Source organism: Diprion similis, chromosome 11 (genome assembly GCF_021155765.1).
Source record: "Diprion similis isolate iyDipSimi1 chromosome 11, iyDipSimi1.1, whole genome shotgun sequence".
Classification (NCBI taxonomy): Eukaryota; Metazoa; Arthropoda; class Insecta; order Hymenoptera; family Diprionidae; genus Diprion; species Diprion similis.
Genome location: NC_060115.1, coordinates 14,012,622 through 14,031,709, shown reverse-complemented (window position 1 = coordinate 14,031,709; position 19,088 = coordinate 14,012,622). Strand labels below are relative to the sequence as shown.

The 19,088-nt window shown below is 40.2% G+C and overlaps 2 protein-coding genes across 2 annotated transcripts; one reads left to right on the top strand and one right to left on the bottom strand.

Annotated features, from left to right (window-relative positions):
- The first annotated feature begins 6,181 nt into the window (after nt 1–6,181).
- On the top strand, nt 6,182–6,865 carry LOC124412789. Its single transcript, XM_046892906.1, has 2 exons — nt 6,182–6,386; nt 6,501–6,865. The coding sequence occupies exons 1-2, from the start codon at nt 6,182–6,184 to the stop codon at nt 6,863–6,865; spliced, it is 570 nt and encodes a 189-aa protein (XP_046748862.1).
- Nucleotides 6,866–15,599: 8,734 nt separating this feature from the next.
- Nucleotides 15,600–17,892, bottom strand: LOC124412788. Its single transcript, XM_046892905.1, has 4 exons — nt 17,872–17,892; nt 17,467–17,568; nt 16,923–17,064; nt 15,600–16,846 (listed from the first exon to the last, which is right to left on the bottom strand). The coding sequence occupies exons 1-4, from the start codon at nt 17,890–17,892 to the stop codon at nt 15,600–15,602; spliced, it is 1,512 nt and encodes a 503-aa protein (XP_046748861.1).
- Between the last annotated feature and the right edge of the window lie 1,196 nt (nt 17,893–19,088).

The following is a 19,088-nucleotide window of genomic DNA, read 5'->3' as shown; positions in this document are numbered from 1 at the left end:
CCATACATAGTTTACGCAGATGTTGAGCGTTTGTTGGAGAATCCCTCACAGTCTTCTGAATCATCGCATACGAAGATATATCAGAAACATGTACCATATAGCGTAGGTTATTATTTTAAATGTAGTCACGATGAGTCGCTATCATACTACAATTCCTATCGAGGTGTCGATTGTCAGAAATGGTTAGCCCATCAATTACACGGAATCGCAGTCAGGGTAGCTGAATACTTCAATCAAAAGAAACCTATGTATCAATTGTCTGGTCAACAACAGACTGAATTCGAAAACGCTGAAGTATGTCACATTTGCGAGCTAAAATTTGTGCATTCAAATGATCGCGTGAAGGATCATTGTCATGTTACAGGACTATATCGCGGGCCTGCACATTCAAATTGTAATCTGAATTACAAACTCAATCGCACCGTACCCGTTGTATTCCACAACTTGAGTGGTTACGATGCGCACTTCATAATCGGTGAATTGGCTAATAATAAATCATCCTCGCTCAGTGTTCTACCAATTACCAAAGAAAAGTACATAGCATTCACCCAGACGTTTCACAGCCTCGCCGTAAGACTTCAATTCATCGATTCTTATCGATATATGAGTTCGAGTTCAGCCGAACTAAGTTCTTACCTGCGGTACAATGATTAAACGAATTTGAAGTGTCAATTCCCCAACGCCACAGATTCGCAATTCAATCTTCTGACCCGCAAAGGGATATTTCCGTATGATTACGTGACCGAAGCTGACCGACTGAACGAACGCTCATTACCCTCGAAAGAATCATTTTATAACGTATTGAACGACCAAAATATTGAAGACGAAAACTATGCTCATGCACAGAACGTTTGGCACAGTTTTAATATCACAACATTGGGCGAGTATAGTGATTTGTATCTGAAAAATGACGTAATGCTCCTCGCAGACGTCTTTCAAAATTTCCGCGATAATTGCCTCCGAATATATAAGTTAGATCCAGCACACTACTGTACCTTACCCGGTTTCACTTGGGATTGCATGCTTTTCAACACGAAAATTCAGCTGGAATTGCTCACGGACGTTGATATGCTGCTGTTCATTGAAGGAGGCTTGCGTGGAGGATTGAGTCAGTGCTCGAATCGATACAGTATACCAAATAATAAATATATGACAGATCACAATCCGCAGTTGGAAACCAAATCATTGCTCTACTTAGACGTAAATAATTTATATGGTTGGGCGATGTCTCAGTACCTGCCTTGTAGAAATTTTGAATGGGTGCATCGATTACATGATTTTGATTTCATGCACGTTGGCAAAGATTCTGATGATGGATACATATTGGAGGTAGATTTAGAATACCCCACCAATGTTCACGTATTACATCAAGACTTACTCTTTTGTCCAAATCATGAAAAACCTCCCGGTGGGAAAACTCCGAAACTTTGAGCTACGTTGCAGAACAAGACACGTTATATTATACACTATCGTAATTTGCAACAGTGTGTGAAAAACGGTTTGATATTGCGTAAAATTCATAGAATATTGAAATTCAAACAATCAGCATGGTAGAAGAGTTATATTGATTTGAACACGGCGTTAAGAGCCAAAAGTGCCAACAAATTCGAACAGAATCTATACAAACTGATGAACAACGCGGTATTTGATAAAACGATGGAAAATATTCGTAAATATTCTGACGTCAAGTTAGCGCAAAAATGGCATGGATGTTGCGGTGCCAAAGCACTGATATCGCGACCAAATTTCCACAGTCGAAGTATATTCGATGAAAATTTCGTTGCGATACAGCTGAACAGGCTCAAAGTGATATTTAACAAGCCAATTTACGCCGGAATGGCCATTCTAGATTTATCCAAAATTTGGTCTACGACTTTCATTATTCTTTTATGTTACCAAAGTTGAAATCAAATTGTAAGTTAATGTATACCGATACGGATAGTCTTATTTATGAAATAAAATCTTGCGACGTTTATGAATTCATTCGCAACAATATTGACAGATTCGACACCAGCGATTATCCTGCGGATAATATTTATAAAATCCCTCAGGTTAACAAAAAAGTTGTAGGACTAACGAAGGATGACAGAAATGGCGAAATAATGACTGAATTTGTCGGATTGCGATCCAAAATGTATGCGACGCGAATGGATGACAATAAGATGGTGAAGAGAGCAAAAGGTGTAAAAAATAATGTATTGAACAATCAAATAACTTCCGAAAATTATCTCGACTGCCTTAACCAACACGAGAGTGTTTCAAAAACGCAGCGAACCATTCGTTCGAATCTGCATAAAGTGTATTTAATTCGACAATTGAAACTTGCTTTAAGCCATCACGATGATAAGCGATATTTACTACCGGATAGTACAGACACGTTACCCTGGGGACATTTAAAAATTACACCATCTGTATAGAAATAATATTTATTTAACAAAAAAATATGAAACGATGTGAATAAAACGACTACAATGCATTGTCTTTGTTTATCCAAGAATTATGTGATTTATCCAGACCCAACCACTTCACGAACACCTATCACCTCTCCTCTTCAAAACTTTTTCCACTAAATATATGTCGGGATATTTCACGGAATGCAGTTCTTGTTCATAGAAACCTCCCTCGATTGGGTTTGACTGCTGATCTATCAGAAGATAAGTTCGCGGATTTGTGATTTGTACTTTTTGAATCTTGAAAATTTCGGTCGACCAATTTGGTGTGTAACCTTTCGCGAATATCGTCTTGTACTTGCCAACTCTTACGAAATCCCCTACTTTATATTTTGCTGGCTTAACTTGTTCAACGTTGCTGTAGACTGTTGCGAGTAACTGGTTTGCATTTTTACGATTCACTTTTATCGGTGCCATACCCGTGGTACGATGTTTGCTCTTATTGTATTCCGCCACCAACTGTTGTATATTATCAATCCATTTGTATAATCCGTTCAGGCTGAATGATAGCCACATTTTATCCTTGAGTGTGCGATTCCAACGTTCTATAACCGATGTCTTTATAGCGCTGTAGGTTGAGTAATGGTTGATGTTTTGCTTTTTCATTAACTTTTCAAATTCGGCATTGAAAAATTCTTTACCATCGTCCGATTGCAGATTCTTAGGTGAACGGCCGCTTTGAATAACTTCTTTAAATCCGTCGACAACCGATTGAGCACTCTTATTTTTCAGTGCCACAGCCCACGCGAATTTGGATAACACGTCGATGACCGTTAGAATGTAATTGAAATTTCGATTTATTTTGGCATACTGCCGCATTTCGACCAAATCCGCTTGCCACAAGTCATCAGAGCCTTTCAGGATCACTCGTCGGCGCTTAGAGTTACGACGAGCCGCTGCACGTAGCTCTCTGACCAGCTGTATTTTCTGCCCACTCATTCTTCAAACAATAATATTAGCTTCGCGTAATTCCTCCGCTATTGAGATAATCTCATTCGTGTGAGCTGTGTTACCGGCAGCCTCGAAACGACTCAATAACCACAACCTGTCCACCAATTCGTTGGATCATCCCAATATGTATACTCTAATCGAAAATTCTTTCGCACGATATGTTTACTGGTGTTGAGACCTTCACCGAGTGCCGAGCGACTTGGAAATAACTTGCGTATAACGTTCCGATATTTGTAGGATTTATTACCGCATACTTGACCAGTTTTTAGATAGCCTCTTTTGTGAGCATTTGTAGAATCTATGATGTCGCGATATTTACGAAGATCATCATCCGTGTAAATATCTTCGTCGGGGATCTTCTTAAACATGAGTTCCAATATACCCGGAGTTGTTTTGAATCGCATGTTTCTAACGTAAAAATGATCTGGCTCAAATTCAATCGGTGAGTCACCAATCATGAAACCAGGGGCCCCATCATTGTTCACAAATCTAATTCCGTAAACCGAATCCATTGTCTTTGCCGTATCGCGAATTGAATTCATTATATAATTCTTGGCCAAAGTGCCAAAGTTTTCCTCGAACGCGCGTTCCATATGCGTTGAAGTATCAGGGTCAGCCATCTGCTCCATCAACGCTGACCGCGGCAATTCCGGATGAGATTCGGTGACTGGCGTCGTGTAAACCGTTTCACGCGAGACGGGAATAGTTCGCTCAATCGTAACGTTCGCGTCATCTTCAATATCACTGCTTTCAGGCGTATTGGGTGTAGATTTCTCCAGACCCCCTTTGCGTTAAAACACTTTCCGGATAAGCGATTGACTCGGTTTTCGTATGCGATATTCTGAGTTTGGAGTCTGTTTGTGATAGTCCAAAGCCATACTATTATCCAATTCATCTTCATCATTTTCAGCAAACACTTCAGGCTTTATAGCATCCGCTTTGAACTCAGATGCCTTTGCTATAGCAGTCAGCGGCTCAACAATCGGTTTAAAAGTTCTCTCCATCGCTTCGCTGTCGGCTATGCGATCAGTTTTCAATTCAATGCAAAACCATGCGTGCTAAAGTCAAACTTGGTATGGGTAGTAGAAAACCCTCGGTACGTGCTGCTATAACATCCGCACGTCAGGCGGTGAAAAAGTTTAAACCGACGGACAAAGGGACCGCGATACGCATAGCGCTTAAAGCAGCAAAGCAGCAAAACAGGCAATTAGAGGGGATAAGAAGAATGTTAAATTGCCCAGAGTGTTGAAGGTTGCAAAGCATGGTGGTTTTGTACCGCTATTGATACCCATATTCGCGGGGCTATCAGCTGCGGGATCGTTGGCAGGTGGGGTGGCGGGCATCGCTAAAGCGGTGAATGATGCGTCGAGCGCGGCTAAAAAATTGGAAGAAAACGAACGTCACAATAAGACAATGGAGGCTATCGCATTGGGGGGACGTGGTAGGGGACTTCATTTAGCACCTCACAAGAAAGGATGGGGGCTATTCTTGAAATCAACCAACAAGCTAAAAAAAAACTCCAAAACGTGAAACTTCTGCACGGGGTTACTACAGGCCGTGAACTGTGGAAATTTCTCAAAATGATGAAAATATTACATTTCCGGGGTATTTTCATGCGGAACAATTTACCGAAACGAATCAGAGTTCGCGAGAGCGGAATTATAAATTTAGATAGTGATGCCGGAGTGGGGACACATTGGGTGGCTTATAAAAAAATTGGACACAACGTGTATTATTACGACAGTTTTGGCAATTTACCACCGCCGAACGAAGTTGTGCGATACTTCGGCGGAAGGAATGTTATCTGGTACAATCATGACAGGCATCAGTCTGACAACGCATCCAATTGCGGAGAGTTGTGTTTGAAATTTCTCGCAGCGAAGGAATAATGTCTATAACCTTCACGTTAACGAGTAATACATCGACCCTGAGTGCGAATTACTTTCCACCGATGATTCTAAATCACCGCAAATCGTATTCAATGGGACTGGTCACGTTTCAGTCATACAGTTCAATACCCAACATTGATGAAACATGCAACAGCTTGGGTTATAATTACAATAATCGAATTACTATACCGACGGGGTCGTATACCATTGAGGATGTAAACAAATATCTGCAAAAACATATGGAATACGTGATTGATGTTTCACAAAATGTTAGCGCTGGTAAAAAGGTGGTCGAAGGACCAAACATAATAATTCGAGCCAACAATAATACACTTAAATCGGAAGTTTGGTGTAGATGGGACATTGATTTCTTGGATGATAACTCGATAGCGCCATTGTTAGGGTTTGATGATAGTGAGATACGTAAAGCAGGGGAATGGCACGAGTCGACAAACCCGATAAAAATATCTAAAGTTAATTCCATTAAAGTGGAGTGTAGCGTAACATATGGCGCATTCAGCAACAGTTCGCAGGCTCACACGATACACGAATTTTCGCCAGACGTTCCACCAGGTTATAAAATTTCGGAATCGCCCCGGAGCATCATCTACATGCCGGTGAGTGTTCGCGTGATTGACAACATAACGCTGAGTATAGTTGACCAGAGCGGAGCACCGGTCAATTTCAGAGGGGAAGAAATCACTATACGACTTCACTTGAAAGAAGATTGAAAATGCTAACATACAACAACGCATATAATCAAGCAACCAGCACTGTTTCGGTCAGTACTGAATCGCCGAGGGATACAAAAGGGTCACTAAATTCCGAACGTTTGCTTACTTCAAAAAGCAAGAAGATTTTGATTTTGCTGGGGCTTAAACTTCGAAAATGATGTCCAACATCCTGAGAATCGATGCATCGCCGGTCTACGACAACAGCATCAACCAGGCGATCGTGCATGCACATAATCCGTATGCAAATTCCTCCTACAACAATAACGACGAGATACGAATTTTGATACAACAGCAGGATTTGTGTGTGCTGCCGAGTGAGAGTTTCATCTACATTCAGGGAAAAGCTTTCAAAATTGTTGCGGGTGCGAGAAATTATCAAATTGATTCTGAGCTGGAAAAAAACTTTCCCTGTTTTTTCTTCGATGAAATACGTTACGAATTGAATGGTGTGGAAATTGATCGTTGTAAGAATGTAGGAATAACATCAACGTTGAAAAATTATATTTCGCTGGATCAGAGTAAGAAAAATGCCATGGAAATATTCGGATGGAAGGATGGTGGATATAAAAGCAAGCACCACACGGGTGATTTCAGCCTGTGTATTCCGTTGAATACCGTGCTGGGTGTCGCAGAAGATTATAAGAAAATTGTTGCCAACGCTCGACACGAACTCATTCTCATACGAAGCAGAACCGATAAAAATTGCTACAAAACTGGTGCAGCTGCGGAAGACATGCGTTTGGGAATAACAAAATTACAATGGAGAATACCGCATGTGATGCCATCGGATGTTGAAAAGCTGTCGCTATTGAGAATATTGGAGAATAATCAACCGATATAGATGTGCTTCAGATCTTGGTCGTTGCACGAATATCCCAATTTACCGAAATCTAAAATGCAAGTTTGGCCCATCAAAATAGCAACGCAACTGGAAAAACCAAGATATGTGATATTTGCATTGCAAAGAAATCGGAAGGAAAACGTGAAGAATCATGCGAGTTATTTCGACCATTGCGATTTACGCAACGTTAAGCTATTTCTGAACAGTGATTCATATCCATATGAAAATCTTAACGTAAGCTGTAAAAATGAACAATTTTCTCTACTGTACGATATGTATGCTAAGTTCCAGAATTCGTATTATGGAACTGTAAATAGACCCATTCTGGATATGCAAACTTACATCAAGGATGCACCAATAATAGTGATAGATTGTTCGCGACAAAATGAATCTATAAAAAGTGCTACAGTTGACATACGAATAGAATTTGAGAGCGAAACGGATATAGAGGATGGCACGGCTGCATATTGTCTCATACTGCACGATCGAATCGTCGAGTACACACCTCTAACGAACGTTGTTCGAAAATTGCTGTAATGGATTGTATGTTCGTGGATGTGCAGGGATTTATCGGCGTTGGGAATAAATTCGTGGTGAAAGAAGTCGCATTTCATGAGAACGTAGCAAAGACTATGAGCCATTACATATTTCGAGATCCATACGCCTGGAACCTGTTGTCGAATGAACTGCGCCATCAAGTGAAGTATCTTACGCATAATCATCATGGATTCCAGTGGACTGATGGTTTTACAACTTACGGCAACTTGAGGAGGATTATGCGCGATCACCTGGGCAGAACGCCGTTGGTGCTTGTCAAGGGATTGGAAAAAATTCGTTGGTTGGAGGAATATGCGGAAAATTTGAATGCGGTGGATATGATGGAACTGGGCTGTCCAGCGATTGGAATGTTGAGAAAATCCTACGACAAGAAGATTGTTGATTGCAGCTTTCATGCAGGCAGTAACGTATTACCGCCTAGGCTAACCTAGGCTGTAGCCTAGGGCGGCACAATTTGGGGGGCGGCAGATTCTTCGATTTTTTTACGATTTTTTTTACTTTTCTAGCAAAAACCTGTGCTACACTCTTTTTTCTTCAGTTTTACCAAAAGCGCAAATTGACTCTGTTAAATTTGTTTTGACTTTTTTCCGTCTAATGCTGAATGTGCTTATTTATTTTATTTTATTTGAATAAAGCGTTCTTAAAATTTTATTTGAGATTTGCTACTCAGCGCCATCAGACGGCCCAGTGGAGAAGCTACAATAGCGTTGGGAGTTATAACGGTAGGGCAGGAACGTCAGATGTCAGATTAGAAAACCTGGGAGTCCCGAGTTTCTGAGAGTGTACAAGATTGTTGATGGTGATATTCATTGTGATCAATCTAATTCCTTCTATTATTATATTCATTCATTCGTATTCATTGTTAGAATCAAATCAATATCATTGTTACGATGAACAACGCCCGAAAAAAGTTGAGTGGTGCTGAGTACAAGAAAAGAGCACATGAGAGGTTAAAAAATGAGTCGGAAATTCTTCATAAAATGCCAAAACTCGACAATTTTTACGAATTAATTTATTGGCGGAGTGTTCTCGCACGTGTTGTTGCGGTTATAAAATCGTTCGCAATGTCTGGCTCAGCCTTTAGAGGTTCAATCGAGCATTTCCACTCTGAATCCGGTGGAAATTACATTGCAGCGCTTCAATTGATCGCAGAGTTCGATCCGTTTTTGGCGGAACACATACGATTGCATGGGAATAAGGGTAGAGGATCTACATCATATCTATCGTCAACTATCTGTAATGAACTGATAAATCTGATGGGAAAGCACGTTACCATGAAAATTATATCGCAAGCGAAATCTGCTAAATACTTTTCGATTAGCGTTGACTCTACCCCAGATATTTCTCACGTTGATCAGTTAACGTTTATCATACGTTACGTAAGCGAAAAGGGATATTCCGAAGAACATTTCATCAAATTCCTTCCTAACACCGGTCACAAAGCGGCAGAAATAATCTCTCACATTTCATCAACGCTTGAAGAATACGATCTCGATATCCAAAACTGTCGTGGTCAGTCATACGATAACGCGAGTAATATGTCCGGAGTATACAGCGGTCTTCAAGCAAGAATTAAAGAGATCAATCCCTTAGTTCACTACGTACCATGCGCAGCTCATTCATTGAACCTCGTCAGAAAATGCGCGGTCGAGTCATGTTCTACAGCTGTTCGATTCTTCGCGGTTTTACAGAACTTGTATACATTTTTTTCGGTATCAACTCATAGGTGGGAGATTCTATTAAAACACCTGAACCTTAACGTCATTGACGGCGGATTGTAGTGAAAAGTCTCTCTCAAACTCGATGGTCTGCTCATTCGGATGCCTGTAAGAGCCTATGTCAATCGTGGGATGAAATTCTCGATGCACTTACTGAAATTTGTGAGAACATTGATGAAAAAGCTGAGACGCGCGCAACAGCAACAGGATTACTGAATTCTCTAAATACATTAGAAAATTGTTTTATCACCGTTGTATGGAACGAAATACTGAACAGGTTTCACGCCGTAAGTAAGGCTTTCCAAACTATGGATATCGAGTTGCCCATTATCGTCGAGTTATACAACTCTCTCATCAAGTATATAAAAGGGTTTCGAGATCAATTCGATGTGTACAAACGCAAAGCTCAAGAGAAGTGTGGTATCAACGAGTATGTACAAGATACGTCGCGACCGCGTAGGCGTGCAACGAGTTTTCAAGAAAATCGCGAGAACGAGCATATTTTTTTCCGGCAGAGAGAATCTCAAGGTCAACACCTTCTACTTTATGATAGACAAACTTATCGATGAGTTGACTTCTCGCTCAAAATCGTACGTGACGGTGTGCAAAAAATTCAATTTTTTGACACGACTTGGAGAGATGGACCACGATGAAATCAGATCGAAAACACGTGATCTGCAGTCCCTCTATTCTGGAGATTTAGAAGAGTCGATTGAAATTGAATGTCAACATCTTGGGGCACATTTAAAAACCTTAAAAATGCAATCAATCTCAGCAAGTAAATTGTGCACAATGCTGTTCGAGAGAAACTTGGGTCCAGTCTATCCGAACGTCAACATTGCTCTTCGAATATTATTGAGTATGCCAGCAACTAACTGTTCGGCTGAGCGCTCATTTTCGGTATTACGCCGAGTTAAGAACTATTTAAGATCGACCATATCACAAGAGCGTCTTAATGCTCTTGCCATCTTGTGTATCGAATCAGAAATTACAAAGAATGCCCAATTTGACAACCTTGTTACAGAATTCGCGCGTGTGAAGTCTCGCAGAGGTTATTTCGGTTGAGTAATGATACAAATAAATTATCTGTACTTGGGAGTCACGAGTTTTATTATATAAATAATAAATATGCATACATGTAATATAAATATATATGTAATATATGTATATCAATATATATATGCAATATATATAAATATATATGTAATATAATATATAAATAAAAATTTTATATTACATTATATTATATTTTTAAATTTGTACTTCACTGTGATTTCTATACATGGATTGGATGACGAGTAATTGGGGAGGGGGCGGCAAAAAATGAGATTCGCCTAGGGGCGCCCCAGACCGTAATCCGGCCCTGCATGCAGGGATTTGTGCGTTTGAAAACGTGCAACTCATGAGACTGTGGTACAATGAATATCAGGACAAGAGTAATTTCGATGAATGAAATAGATGTACACTGAAAAATAAAAAATTGTTATATTTTTAATAAAGTTGTTTATTCAATCGATACATTTTTTTTATCAATAAGGTTTAAATTTGTTTTTTTGAGTGGTTCGGCGTTTGCGTTCAGGTTTGCTGCCGGGGAGTTTGCGGATTCGGGAGATGACTTTCGCAGTCAGGTCACCCAAAAGCTGATATTCGGAAGAGCTTCGGTTGGTTGTGAACTGCATGTTGGACAGAGCGGTTCGCCACCAGTCAGTTTTGTCAGTTCGTAGAATATCCTTGTTATTGTAGATTTTAATGTGGACGGTTACCTCTCCGTTGCCGACGTCGTTGTTGAGAGAACAGGAATGTGTGTCGGTGAGTAGTTTGATGGATTCGGGAATACCAGTCTTCGGCTCGTTCTCCGGTAATACATCCCATTCGGGTAGCAGTTGACTCAAACCAAAGCCTCCGAAAAATGAGTTGTTCGACGCGGTTGGTGGCTCATCGAGTAAGTTTGTCTGTGACAAAATATAATTCATTGGTTAGAATGCGATCAACGCCGACGGCGCGGCGTATATTTACCAATTCTTGCAGTTCATGTATGATGACGTTTTCATATACCGAGGAAAATGGTGGTGGGAGTATGAAACAATGATGTCTGTGGGCAATAACTCATTTGAGAACGTTCTGCATACAATGTAATTCTTTTGCATATCAAAGCAGAGCATATAAATGACTAATTATAAACCTGCATTTCGCGGAAAATGAATGGTGGGGTAATCGACTATTAGGAGGCGGAAGTTGATGACCTTTGAGCTTGAGGCCGGAAATGATACTGCAGACATTATATTTTCAGGGGAATGTGCGAGTGCGGTGTTGGAGGCGTGTTCCGACGTTGAATTAAAAGTAAAAATTAATACTTTCAGCAACATGTTTCAATTTGACCATCAGTTCTTCGCACTTAGTACAACCCTCTATTGGCCGGGTTGTTTCGAATAAGCTATCTCCACAAACTCGACACGTGAACGAGTCAGGCTTCACGAACGATATGTGGAATAGCACATTATTGTCGAAGTGTTCTATGTTGGCGCTGCAAAAAAGTGATGTTTTGTAAATGATGTTGATGGTAGATGATTTTGAGGCGTTGTGTATACTCACTGGACGACGAAACATCGCAGGCAAATGTAGCCTGGTACATTTTTTTCACGGACGGCACTAACTGTGTTGCAACGAACTCGAGCCCACTGCTGGGCAAAGTGTTCTCGCAGAGGCTTGCCAGTTAGCCGCCTGAGGTCGGCCCAGTCGAGTTGGGCCGCAACTACACCAACGTTGTTGTTCAGATGGAAGTTTCACCTGATGAAAGAGATTTTATGACTGCGGATTTTTGCTGGCGAACTGCTTTTATACAACGATAATGCTGGGGTGGGGTGAAAAGATCTTGGGGATCGTGTTATTTTGGGATGCGCTAAATCGCGAAAAACCGACAGGTTTATGCGAAGGGGTTAATCGGGCGACATTGTAAGTTTTTCGCGAAAACAAGGTAATTTTGGACGACAGGTTTATGTGGAAGTTAAAATCCGCCTCGGCGTCTTAATTGGGCAGCTGGCCAGACGTGATCGAGCAGCTGACCAGACGTGAACGGGAGTTCTACTTACCATTGCACTCTCTGATGGTAATCACCCACACGCGCACTGCGATGGTAATCACCCACTGATGATAACAAAAAACGTCAGAAAACCGCGGGTTGAGAACCACGGTCACACACACACACACACACACACCTCACACGGACACGCACACACACACACACACACACACACACGCCTCACACGGACACACACACACACACACACACCTCACACGGACACACACGCGTTGGTCCAGAACCGGCATATCCACGTTAAGTCAGCTTAGGCCGGTCACACGGACGCACGCACACGCGGTGGTCCAGAACCGGCATACTACTGCTACTAATATTATTAGTTACAATTTATTTTCTGTGACTCTTAGATTCTTTACGAGCATAGTAAATTTTTTTGTATTTTGCTTTTTGAACCTCAGGATGCCTTAAATATCTAGTTCTTTGATGTGTTATTTTTATTCGGGATCAGCGTCATAGCTTTGTTTTTGATGTTTCTTTTTAATCTCGGGATTCGCGTCATGCTTTTGTTTTTGGTGTTTCTTTTTCATCTCGGGATTAGCGTCATATTTTTGTTTTTCAAGTTTTTTTTTAATCTCTGGATTAGCGTCATCTTTGTGTTGTTTAATTTTTTTTTTTTCGGGATTAGCGTCATATTTTTGTTTTTCAAGTTTCTTTTTAATATCCGGGTTAATGGCATATTTAGCTTGTTCCGTTTTTTTCTTCAATTCGGGCTCGGCCGCATACCTCGTTCTTTGATATGCCTTCTTAATTTCCGGATTTGCCGTATATTTCGCCCGCTTCTGATATTTAATTACATTGGCTTTTGTCTCAGCACATCTAACCCTTTTTCTAATCTGTTTTATTACCGATTTGGTTTTGTGATTAACCGATTGTGTTGCGCACTCCGATGTATCATCGCTCTTGTTTTTCCGAAATGGGCGATTAGTTGACGAAGAACGTACTCGTTTTGTATTATCGTTTCTGCCCTCGTAGTAATTAATCCCTGTACATACATGAATGTTTATTTCGTGACTGGTATTAGGGTGCTGTTCAAGCTTTTTGTCTTTATTGTCTAACACACCGTATGAAGTTGAGGAGATTTTAGGTACCATTTCTTTGCAAACTGATGCATAAGTTCTCTTTGGTTGATCGTACGTCTTTGATTCTTTATTCTCGATCTTTATCGCGATTCGCAGTGCGTTTGTCTGTTGCTGTTCATGGTGCGCGGACGTTCTCGTTTGATTTGTTGGGAAAAGCGTCAATAATTGTTCGTCAAGCACTTTCACCAAATGCTGTCGCAGCATCAGTGTAGACTTGAGCCGTCCATCGTCATCTACCAAGCACTGTTCTGACACAGGGTTCTCACCTAGTGCGAGTGATGTAGCAATAACACAGGCAAAAACTCCGCATGACACATAATCAGGTTGCATTTGTACATTTTCGTACACAATTGAATAATTTCCGTACAAACATTTCAATATGTCATGCTGTATAGGTAGCAATCGCATTTTCAACGTGTCATACACGTGTACTACCGCACCATCGTAATATATGCAGGTCCAGTGACCGATATTATCGATACCCACATCCCCACGGTAAATTATTTGTATATCTTTATTACTGGTAACTCGGCGGTACCAATGTGTCCCTTGATAAAATATCGAATCTTGTGGCTCAAATGTTGTGTTTGTAGCAAGAACTTTGAGGAACGCGTTTATACATTCATCAGTCAACTCACGTTTTGTATCTGAAATGCAGGCTCTGATCGCTGCCTGATTTCTACGTATGATACTTTGCACATCTATCGTCTCATTGTCATCGTCAATCTGTATCACCGAATGCAAATCTTTACTAGCTGCCGTAGCGGGCTTCGGAGCAGCGGTCTTATTTATTCGCGCAGATCGTATCGCCTCAGTTTTTCGTTGCTTACGTTTCGCATAGCTTTGTTTCTTAGTTTTCGGCATTTTTTCGGATTAAAACCTGGTATAATTCTATTGAGTACAAGTAATGTTTGTCAATATATGCTTAATATGCTATGGTATTATTGAGGTTATATAAAAAAACCGTTAAAAGTCTACTTACAGTCGACGTCTTCTTATAATGTAACCGTTGTTTGACACTGTTTTATAGTCAACGATTAATTGGTAATCAAAATGAACCAACCCGTTGCGATGATTAATATAATTGTAAATACGCCACTCGTGTGTGTGTGTCAGGCCTATAGTTTTTCACTCGGTCGTTTAATACTAATGAAGTTGACGTTGAGAAAGATGATATTTTAAGTCCTTTAATTGTTATTTCGTAAGACGTTAGTTCGCTAAAAGAAATCGTAATATATTGCTAAAGACAATATCAACACTAGTTTACTAAAGGCAGTTGAATATTGCTATGGTTGAAAACAATATCAAGAGTTTACCGAAAGAAATTAAATATTGATATTGTTGAAGACAATATCAATTGCTCACTCATAGAAGTCTAATATTGATATTATTGAAGACAATATCAATAATCTCGTATTCTCGTGTTAATTCAAATTCTTTCCAATTAACATTAACACAGCTCACTTGTCGAATAATTTAAAATTATATCTGTTCGATATGTGCACACAATGTATCTCCAAGTTAAGGTTGCGTTCAGATATTACTTCCCGGGTGATGCCAACAATCTTTCATCTCTTTTGCGCTACTGACTTCGTGGATTGCTCTGCCTTTGTCCTAGGGAGTTTTGAGCACTGTTAGGGAATATCGGAACGCACCCTGAATCGGCTGGCCGCCGTCTTGATTTTTTGAACTGCCGTTCTCAAAGTCATCTATTTTATCTGATTGAGAATGTCAAGTGAATCGTTGCGTATAACCACGGAATTAGTAAAACATGATTTTACCCATTCGTGATTATACGAATAATTTATACATGACTTTTCTGTAATAAATTCATCAAATAATTATATCCTGTACGATAAATAGTTATTTGATACATTTCATGAATAGCATATAATGGTTCCATGTCACCTGATCACACGACAAAATAACACCGACAAAATATCACAGACAAAATATCACAGCGACAAAATATCACACGAAAAAATATCACAGCGACAAAATATCACACGAAAAAATATCATAGCGACAAAATATCACACGACAAAACATCACGACGATAAAATATCCCCGAAAGCCCAGAAACTTGGGACGCAATCAGGTCATCTTTTTGGTGGTGTCGTATAAAGTGGGAGTGGGTCTGGTTTGGGTGAGTGAGGAAGATTGAGCAAGAGCAAGAACAAGACTGAGCAAGAGCAAGGGATGTTTATTCAATCAGAGTCTTGCGGAACCAAATATATATAGTAGAAAAATTAGATTTGAAATTAGAATTAGAATTAGAAAAATTACAAACTGATATTGTACGCGATGTTTCGTAAATAATCAACACTATTTTCGCGACTGTATTCCAGAACGACACGCTTTAATCGCGCATCGTAATCACGATACACTCGACGACGTGGTCTTGCAACTTCGCAACCCGCACGAATTTGCGCCATGACCACCTCCGTCGCACTTTGCTCACGTTTCAACGCATCGATAAATTGTCCCATCGATGCATGAGCAATTCTGATTCGGCGATTAAAAGCGTTATGCCACCCTTCAACGGCGTTATTCGTTCGTGGTTCATCAGAAAGTACGGACGCATAACAATTCCATATGCTTGCCGGAATTCGAGGTGAACGCCAATGCCCCCTAACTTCGCTACCGATGTATGTCTCCTCGAAATACCGAACTATATCTTTCAGTTCATTGGCATGTTGCTTGAAATATTCGCTTTCGATTAACGCTTTATACACAGCAACAACATCATCAATCGGAACGAAAGCCAAAGCAATTATCATTTTAATATGTACCGCAAATTCGGTACTTCGACTATAGCGAGATTGTAGGCCACAAGCTTGAATCTTTCGCCACATACATTGGCCAAAATGAAATAAACACCCGCTTATCTCTACATTCGGAAAGCACGTTTGTAATGCCGATATCACAGCCAACTCAAAATCTATTATGATCCTTCTCGGATTAAATTGAAGGTCTTGTTCCAAGAGCCACCGCATGAACTTTGTATACAAACGCTCTGTCTTGTTCGGAGCAAGCACATAAATCAAAGGCAATATCTTATTAGCACGCAGGCCATGAATTGTATACAATTGCAAAAAAATTGACGAAACAGATGTAAAAGTGCCGTCCCCGAGCCAAACATCGCACTCGGCCAACAATTGGAGGTTTTGCTGAGTAGAAAAAACCAAAAAACGATTGGCGCCTCCACTATCGTGCATTAAAAACACTTCCCCCTTTGACGTAACGGTGTACGACTCCGGAATGATCATTTCCCTTCTCGAGTGCGGAGTTGGAAACGGAATGCAAATAGCAGCTCGAGCACGTTGCATACTTCGTAGCAGAGTATCACGATTCGGTAATTCGGCAACAGCAGCTTCCGAAAGACCTGATGATACTTCGTCGATTATAACACCAGTAGCCTCACTGGATTTTGCAGCCCGTTTCTTCATTTTTTCTTGGGCTTTGCGACTCTCGACGGACGCAACGTTCGGAGCATGATTATGCTCGGGTTTATCACCAACGACAGAGCCTGGTCATCGAAATGTAGATATAAGAATACATACTCACAAATAACAAAACAGCGGAAAGGGAAAAAGAAATATTACCTGTGCGCTTATCGGAAGTAGTTCGAATATAACAGTTACAAGATAATTTCTTGTACAAAGTGCAGCGCCAAGTAATCGCTTCCTCGTTTTCACGATGACGCGAATATACGAAGCCCTCGTGTATAAGTAGCGGCTTACCTTTCTGAGATTTGAGAAATTTGAGAGGCATAACGAGGCAATACAGAATCAATACTAAATTCTAATCATGCGATAGATCACGCTGTATATCAGAAATCACTCCCACTCTCGCGTTGCCCCCACATCCGATAGACGTATCGTACGCGAGAGTGGGAATCAGTGGGATATACAGGACGCTGTATATCCGAGGGGAGAATAATTGGATTGTGATATTTTATCGTCGTGATGTTTTGTCGTGTGATATTTTGTCGCTATGATATTTTTTCGTGTGATATTTTGTCGCTGTGATATTTTTTCGTGTGATATTTTGTCGCTGTGATATTTTGTCTGTGATATTTTGTCGGTGTTATTTTGTCGTGTGATATTATGACATGCTACCCATATAATACATTATTAATTTGAATACAGTAATCAATGTGTTGATCGGTGTTGCTGTCAGTGGCATGCGATTGGTCAACTTTCTGTGTACACGGATTTTGATTCGTCCTAAGTCGAAACTACTGAGAACCTGATTGGTTGGTTCAAAAATTCAAATGTTTTTTATAATTGATATGCAACCAGGCGCGGGATAATCTTCCTTCTTCCATTCGATTCCGCTCGAGCAGAATGTGGAAGTACAAAATCGTTAGCTATTGTTCAAATTACTTATTTATATCGTCATGTGTCTGATCTATTGTTCTAATTTGTGTTTAGTGGTGTTCGATGTGCGTGATTTAGCATATGTTTTACTTTACTTGTTATTATATTGAATGAATTATTAGTGTTGCCTATTGGGAAGGACAGCCGGATTTGTGAACATAAGATGGCTTACTGTAACGGCATCAAGTTTCATAATTCATTGTTTGCCATCTAATATTATTTATTTCATTCGTCCAATCTCCTAACTAAGTAGGCAATGATCTTGTATGGTCTGTCGTTTTTCGACATTGTAACTCTTATATTTTTGTGATGCACTTATAAATATTACACTAATCCATTATTCTATTGAATTGTTGTATTTTCGATAATATCAATAATGGTTATATTACCTGTAGTACAGTGTATAATGATCTATTCAATTGTAGCCGATATAGAAATCGATGAGGCAATTCAAGATGCCGTTGCCAACAATGCTCCGACACCAGCACCAGCACCAGAACCAGCGCCAGTGGTGCGGCGTATAAATGGACGTCCCGACGCCGACGTACGTACAGTCTTGCAATGTTACCAAACCTTCTGTTCTACAAGCCAGATGATCTGATGTCGAATTGTTGTAACAACAAATCGTATGCAAGTGGACCATTTACTTTGAACATATTTCGTTACGTAGTTAGTTTGTAACAGATCTTTCGATAGATTCTTCGGACTCTGCATACAGCTCTATAGTTTCATGTTTGCACGTATATCTGTTTGAAATAACCTTACACAATGCCTCTGTATTTCATCTCTTCAACCTGTTGATTTTAATGAACATGCAACAAATTATTTACTTTATATTGTTCGTATGCTTTGTACCAAGGATAAAACAATCATGATCTAATACTCTCCGTACTTGGTAACTGAAATCGAATTATATTTGTTACCAACGGTTCATACTTTGATCTACAGATTCAACAAATCCTCGAACTTATGGAGGAGTTGGTCTGGCGGAGGGACAATCAAAACGAGCAAGGGCGAGGCCAACGAGCACAGAGGAGAGGAGGAGGAAGAGGGAGAGGCGGAAGAGGACAGCGGAGAGGAGCATGGATAGATAAAGGAGGGAGAGGAGGAGGAAGAGGAAGATGCGTAAGAGGACAGAGGAGAGGAGCATGGATAGAAAGAGGAAGAAGAGGCGGAAGAGGACAAGGGGGAGGGCAAAGAGGAGGACCAGATATGGGATCCATACAATTTTATTTCAATTATTAATGTTCTAAGCTGTAAATTAATAAAAAATAATAAAATCTATAATCTTCATAATATAATATTGAGTAAACTAATCATTTCATAAATAATATTTTAATATCCTTCTTTATGATGTGTATGATCCATTCCTATTTCACCTGATATGAA